The sequence below is a fragment of the Penaeus japonicus genome, unplaced genomic scaffold (genome assembly GCF_977035675.1).
Source record: "Penaeus japonicus unplaced genomic scaffold, GWHDUDI00000001_assembly GWHDUDI00000005, whole genome shotgun sequence".
NCBI classification, from domain to species: Eukaryota; Metazoa; Arthropoda; class Malacostraca; order Decapoda; family Penaeidae; genus Penaeus; species Penaeus japonicus.
In genome coordinates, this window is record NW_028234407.1 from 10,931,033 (window position 1) to 10,938,532 (window position 7,500).

At 45.4% G+C, this 7,500-nt stretch overlaps 1 protein-coding gene across 1 annotated transcript in view; it reads left to right on the top strand.

Moving 5' to 3' along the window:
• The window catches only part of LOC122250986 (uncharacterized), a gene marked incomplete in the record, with an annotated part of 152,128 nt that overhangs the window by 143,343 nt on the left and 1,285 nt on the right, over positions 1–7,500 (top strand). The window contains 1 exon segment of the mRNA XM_086536986.1: positions 3,275–7,500. This exon segment is cut by the window's right edge and continues 1,285 nt beyond it. Coding sequence (XP_086393112.1) covers positions 3,275–4,551 — 1,277 coding nt within the window.

Sequence of the window (7,500 nt, forward strand, 5' to 3'; positions counted from 1 at the left end):
CTCTGGCCATGTGTCTTGAAAATGGGGTCTCGGGATTCTTTTTCTCGATTTTTCTCTCCTGTTGTGCTCTCTCGCTCTCTCTTTCTCTCCCGTTTCGTTTTCTCCTTCTCTCTCTCTCTCTCTTTTACTTAATTTTTTGTTTCTCTGTCTGTCTGTCTGTCTGTCTGTCTGTCTCTCTCTCTCTCTCTCTCTCTCTCTCTCTCTCTCTCTCTCTCTCTCTCTCTCTCTCTCTCTCTCCTTTGCTCTCCCCCTCCCACCCCCGCCCCCCAAAATCCGATTCAAAATCATAAAAATAATAATTGTTGCAGGTTTAGTAGCTTAGCTAAAACCTTGAACCCTAACCCAGAAGATTCATATGCTCAGAAACGTCTAACTTAACCATCTAGTTTATATGTTTAACTCAGATTCCTAAGCTTCCGAGATGTGTAGTGTAACTCAAGCTTAGTGCTAGTAAATCTCTGAAAAGTACTTGCATGATCCAAGCTTTAGTTGCTTTGGCTTGGGTGTTGCTGTATCGAGTTACTGCTTCGAACTTGGGTACAGTCCCTCTACAGGTCTTTGACATGTCTCAGAAAGTCGGTCTGTAACGTATTTTTCTCCCCCATAAATACTACTCTTTCTCTGTCCGAGTCGTTCTCTTAATCAGTATAATTCTCTTACTAATCCTTTTGACCCTTGTTTTTTTCCTCTTGTTATTCCTCTTCCTACTCCTCCTCCTCTACCTTCATCATCTATTTCTTCCTCTTCTTCCTCTTCGTCTTCTTTTTCTTCTTATCATTATTTTTCTTGTTCTTCGTCGTCTTCTTTTTCTTTTTCTTATTCCTCTTATTTTTTTCTTATTTTTCATTTCAGCTTCCTACTCTACTTCTTTTTCTTTTCCTGCTATTCTCCTTCTTCTTTTCCCTACCGTTATCTTCCTCCTCCTCCTCCTCCTCTTACTTCACCTCCCTGTCCTTATCTTCCTCCTCCTCCCTCCTTCCCTCCCTCCCTCCCTCCTTAAACTATGATTAACCTTACTAAACTCTCTTCTCTTCCCTCGCCTGCTGCCTTAGGATCGGTCAACAGGTAGGATCAAGCCTGGCAGTGGTGTTCGATCCCCTCTTAGAAGGGATCATCAGAGAGCAAAGAGGATCAGAAGCTATTTGGGCCGTTTTTAGCCAGGGGGGAGGGGTGGGAGGGAGAGGGGGAAGATGGTTTCTGTTCCACGCGTGTATATGCTTTCTTTCTCTCGCCTTTGTGTCGTCTATAGCGTACACATGCACGGATAGCTTCGTCCAGTAGTCTTAGAACGGGGATAGCACTGTCTTGCCACCTGTAATTGAGATGTATCACCTTCCGCCGTTCCTCCCCCCCCCATTCCATCCTCCCCTCCCCTACCCCCTAGCAAAACTCTTATCGCAAGCGACCTTGCTTTTAGTTCTTATCACCCCCCCCTCCTTCCTTTCCTCCTCCCCCACCCCCGTATCTCTCTCACTCAAGGCTATGATGACGGTTATGCTTTTAAATACCTGTTTTATCTCCCTGTTTTGCGCCCAGTTTGTTTCTTTCTTTCGTTCTTGGTTGAATTGGGTTTATGATTATTTTATTTGTTTAATTTTGTGTTTATTTGTTTTGTATGTTTATTATTTTTCTTTGATATGTTACTATTCACACGTGTTATGAAAATGCATGGAGCACTTTTTCACCAGAATGTCTATGCATGAAAATGTTATTTATATTTGTGTATATATACACACACACACACACACACACACACACACACACACACACACACATATATATATATATATATATATATATATATATGTTATATATATATACATATATATACACAAACACACACACACACACACATACACATACACATACACATACACATACACATACACATACACATACACATACACATACACATACACACACACACACACACACACATATATATATATATATATATATATATATATATATATATATATATATATATATATATATATATATATATATATACATATATATACATATTTAAGTAATAAGTTAGACAGTGAATAGGCCTGTAGAAAACAGGAAAAGCTAAAAGATGAAACGGAATGAATATTGAAAATAACGATGATTACGATAGAGATGATGTCAATGACAATATTGATTACAGGGGTAACAATAATGACAGTAATAATTATATGCCTATCAATACTACTTCTGCTACTACTGATAATGATAGTGATAATAAATAATAATTTGTTATCAGAAAAAACACATAGAAAACAAGACAAGAAGAAAAAAAAGAACCGAAGACACAATAAAGATTAGATCAGGGAGGTAATGCTGGAAGAGAAGGCATAATTAATAAGATTAATTTTAATATTGAAACTTAGTTGTTGATAGGATAATAAACAACGATAATTGTACATGCAGTATCCACTATTATGTGTGATGATAATACTCATTCTAAGAGCGAGGATAATGAGAATAGCTTTAAGAGCCATGCTAATGAGGATAATGAGATGATAAAGCTAATGATGAATAGCTGTAATTATAGGGATAATCATGATGACGAGGACACTTTGTACCTACACTACAGCCAATGATAATGACACATAATTACAATCTACCATCTTAACAACGGCAAGAACAACAAAAACAACAAAAACGATCTAATCAGTGGCTCCGCACCCTCCCTGAACGACACACACACACACACACATACACACACACACACACACACACACACACACACACACACACACACACACACACTGTCGTGGTACTCGGGTGTAATGGTACCTGGTAGCAGGGCGGTAGCGAGTCTCATACCCGAGAGAAAATCTACACTAGGATCATCTGGGATTTGCAGCTGTTAAGCTCCCACGGACTCGGGTGTTGTTTGTGTGTGTAGGGGGTGGGGGTGGGGAAGGGGAGGGGGAGGGGGAGGACATAATGCCCACGTGTGGATGTTGGGGGTATAGGGAGGGGAGGGGGCGATAGGGAGTAAAGTTTATGCGTAAGGGGGGGGGGGGCTCTCTATCTCTAGAGGTGGAAAGCTCGAATTGTAAAAAATATATATGTGTATTTGTATATGTACATATATATATATATATATATATATATATATATATATATATATATATACATATACATATAAACATTTTTATTTTATTGTATTGTATTTTACACTAATTCAGTTGAGTCTCAATTCTCTGGAATGGAATATCGTGTCTCCGGAGTAAACTTAACTTCCTTTGGTGAGTCCTAACCCCTTCTGTGTCTCCTGCAGGGACGACGGCGGATCTGACGGCCTGTTGCTCGGCCAGTGACGGAGTCGGGGGGAGCAGCGCGGCCCTGTGCCCCCCTGGGTGCGCCCCCCGGCTCCCCTGCCCGCCCCCCCACTGCTCCCCGGCGGTGGCGCGATGTGTCCTGGCGGTGCTGGACGACTTCCACTGCCGCTCCGCCCAACCCGCCCCGCGCGCCGCCCGCAGCCTCTCCAGCGACGGGCGTGAGGCGCCGGGGACGGCGTCTCACGGCGGGGGGCTCTCCTCCTTCCACCACCCCCACGACATCTTCCAGGACCTTCGGAGGCAGCACCAGCAGCAGCAACTCTTTCTCCAGTCATACCAGCAGCACCTGCACCCGATGGACGACACGACCTCGGAGTCGTCCTACGACAGCGCCTCCGACTACCACCTGTACGAGGAGATCCTGTACGAGGCCACGACGACCTCGAAGCCTCCTCAGTCTGTCCCTCCGCCCCTGCCGGCTCGGCCTCCGCATCTCTTTCGCGGCGGGCAGCAGCCTCACGACGGGCACTGCTCGGCGCAGCCCCACAAGCAGCAGCAGCAGGAGCAGCAGCAGCCTCGGCCTCAGCAGCCCTTGCCTCCCTCCTCCTCCTCCTCTTCCACCACCTCTTCCTCCTCCTCCTCCTCCTCACAACGCCAGCAACAGCAACCCCAACAAGAAGTACAAACCCAACACAAGCAGGCGGGTAGTCACCAGGTGTCCTCAAAGCACACAGACAGCCAGCAGCAGCAGTCTCCGCAGAGTCCAGGCGCCGCCAAGCCCGCGCCGCCTCCCAAGCCCCCGAAGCCAACGAGGCCGGCGGGCGCAGCTGCCGTAGGGAAGCCACTGCCGCCCCCGAAGCCCCCGTCGACCGCGCTCCCCTCGCCCGCCATCACCGTCACGCCGCCTGCCTCCTCCGGCGCCCCTCAGCAGCAGCAGCAGCAGCAATCAAAGGGCAGCAGCAAGTCATCCTCGCAGTCTCAGAAGGACCAGCCACAGCAGGGGCAGAAGGAGCAGGAGCAGCAGAAGGGCGGGGAAGGCGCGACTGCCCTCAAACCTCCCACTAACAAGCCGAAGCAAAGGAGCAACCTCTACTCCATCTTCAGGGATCGTGACCACCGCCGCTGCCTCTCAGCTTCCCTCCAGCAGGAGTATCATCAGCAGGACTACCACGCTGACACGCAGCCCCCGCACCCTGCCTCTGCCCCTGCCACTTGCGCCTCCCTGGCCGCGGCAGACGATGACTACGGCTTTAAGGTGGTGCCCCATGTGGTCTAAGGCCGCCCTCCACCCCGTCTCTCCATCCATCTCCCCGGTGGGTGAAGTCTCGAGGCAATTCCCGAGATGTTTTGGAAGTCTCGCAATCAAGTTCCTCCCCTGTCGATTCCCGTCACCAATGAAAATGTAAACGAGTGATTAGATGGCTGATCCTACGCCCTCTCGCGAACGGCCGAGAGCGGCTTGCGTCTCGTAGGATCCGCGTAAGCTCGTCTTCGGCCGACTCGCTCATGTTCACTGCCTAGGACCTTTGGCCGTACAAGTGTCTCTACCACGGTGATTCCTAGTGACTTAGACTAGTACTTCACTTGTCTCCCAATCATTAAGGTGCTTACGAATAATGTTACTCATGGATTACGAAGGAAAATGTTACCCCGTGTACCATGTTTATCTCTTGATGTCTGAGTGAATGTATGTTTGATCAGTTTTTCGGTTCAGTTCGAGCGGCTTGCCCAAGACTTGCCAAGCTATTTGTAGTGACTTCATTGTAGTCAAGTTGAAGTCTCTAAAACAGAAAGAGATTTTAGTGTATCAAAGAAAGGACACTTGCCGAGTGCATTGTTATGTTATATCTCACCAATAAAAAGAAAAGAGACGATATAACTCACGAAAAAACGCTCATACGAAAAGCCAGACTGAAGTGAAATTAAAAGGGAAAAAAAGAAAAGAAAACAAAGAAAGAACAAACGTATAATTTCCACCCCCCACCCCCACCCCCCAAAACAATCTCACTATACTTGGCCAAGAAAGTGGCTGGTTCAGAACTTCAGGTGTTCACTCAGGTTCGATAATTTAACCGCCCTAAACAACGGGAAAAGCTTCAAGCACCGACATCCAGAATCCCTGGGGAAGCAGCCCAAACACGGACCTGAAATATAAACAGAACGAACGTGTCGGCAAACTCCGCGTGAGAAAAGAAAACAATAAAAAATTGTTTCCAAACTAGCGACGTGCGAAGTCTTATGTATTTAATTTGTGTTTGTAAACGTCGGCGACAGCGAAGTAAACATGAGAGAGAGAGAGAGAGAGAGAGAGAGAGAGAGAGAGAGAGAGAGAGAGAGAGAGAGAGAGAGAGAGAGAGAGAGAGAGAGAGAGAGAGAGAGAGAGAGAAATAGCGATGACCATCCAATCCAGCTACGGAGTAAGAATTTGTTTCTACTAAATATTGACACGCAGGATTACAAATGTCAAAGCTCAGTGGAAACATGGATTCTCATCTCTTCAGGAATGAGATGCTGTAAAGGAAAACGAAGAATGAATGTAACAAAAATATGTAATAAATATAGATAAGAGATAATGTAACAACTTGTTAACCCTTTGACACCGAGATGATACTTTAGCGACCAGTATCCCCCTCCCACTCTACATCTTAAGCTTTCTCACCCTCCCCCCCCCCTTATAGACTACTCCTCCACAAGACCTGGCGAGGAATACCTACCTGCTACGGTCTTCCACCCTGACTACGACCGCCACTTCGACTGCCACGACACCTTGGACAAACAGCGTATGGAGTTTACCGAGACCTGTCTGCTGTTGACTCGGTGCTGGACCTTTGTATTGACAGCGTGTATGTGTTTATGTTGACACTGGGCCTTACCTTCGCCCCTCCCCTCAACCCGCCCCTCTGTCACGCCTCACTGCTGACGCCCCAGCCTGCGTCAACAGCGACTGTAACCAAGTGTTTTACAGGAGCTCGCAATGCATGTACAGTTTGTGGGTTCGCTTGGTTACCTCGCATCTGCCGGGGTTCGAGTGTGTTGCTTTGGTCTTCCCTTTTTTCCCTTTCGATTTTTTTTGTCTTTTTTTCGTCTTTTTATGGGTTTTTAATCCCACTTTTTTGAGTGCTCTTCCTCGTCCGTCGTCGTCCTCCTCCTCCTCCTCTTCCACCACCTCCTCCTCTTCTACCACCTCCTCCTCCTCCCCCCTCCCCCCATTTCGTTCCGACCTTCTATGACAAAGAAAGGGTGTTCGTTTTTTTTTCTTTTTTTTCTTTTAATCTTCGCTTTTAATGGCGTTTTTCGAGTAAACAAAGCGTGAGTAAAGACACGATGGTGCATTTGTATTCTTTTATTCATTCTTTAAGATTTTTTAAAAATTGGGTAAACAACCATATTCTTTATGTAAGAATAAGACCATATTTTGTTAGATTGTCTTGTACAGGAAATATTCTTCAGAAATTTCTTTTTCTTAAGCTTTGTCTTTAATGCTGTTATCCTCATTATCATTGTTCCTACTACTATTTCTACTACGACTACTACTATTTTCACCATCATCATTATTTTCATCACCACCATCAACATCATCATTACCATCACCATCACTATTATTGTCATCACCACCACCATCATCACCTTTCTGTATACTACCCTCTCTTCTCTTTGTTTTCATCATCAGTTAAGAGGTCGTTTAACTTACCTGAATATTTGGTTAAGTGATTAAATGATAGCGATTGGCCAATTAATCAAACGAGAAGTTGAAACCCAGACAGATTTGAATCTCTCTTTATCGGAGGGTCATTTTCGCCCTTACTGACCCCATTTGGAGGTCGAGGGAAGGCAGTAAAGTGACCCGCTCAGGTCGTGTCAGGTCGGCCTACGTAAACACGCTCTGATGGTTAAGATTAAGGTTGGTTTTTCAGGATAAGGTTCGTGTGAGTAACTGCCGTATGACCGTTAAGTACCGCGGAATGGCCTTATGCAGTACATCACCTTTAGCGTGAAGTAAACTTTCTTTTCTAGGAAGGTAATTTTTACATTATGATTGAAAAGAGTGTTTAGTTCCTTTGTCACGATTTTGAGTTGCATGTTGAACCGGTTCAACATTTGCAACTGTAATATCATAGATGCATATATACGTACATACATATATACATATATACATACATATATACATACATACATACATTCATACATACATACATACATACAACCATACATACATACGTACATA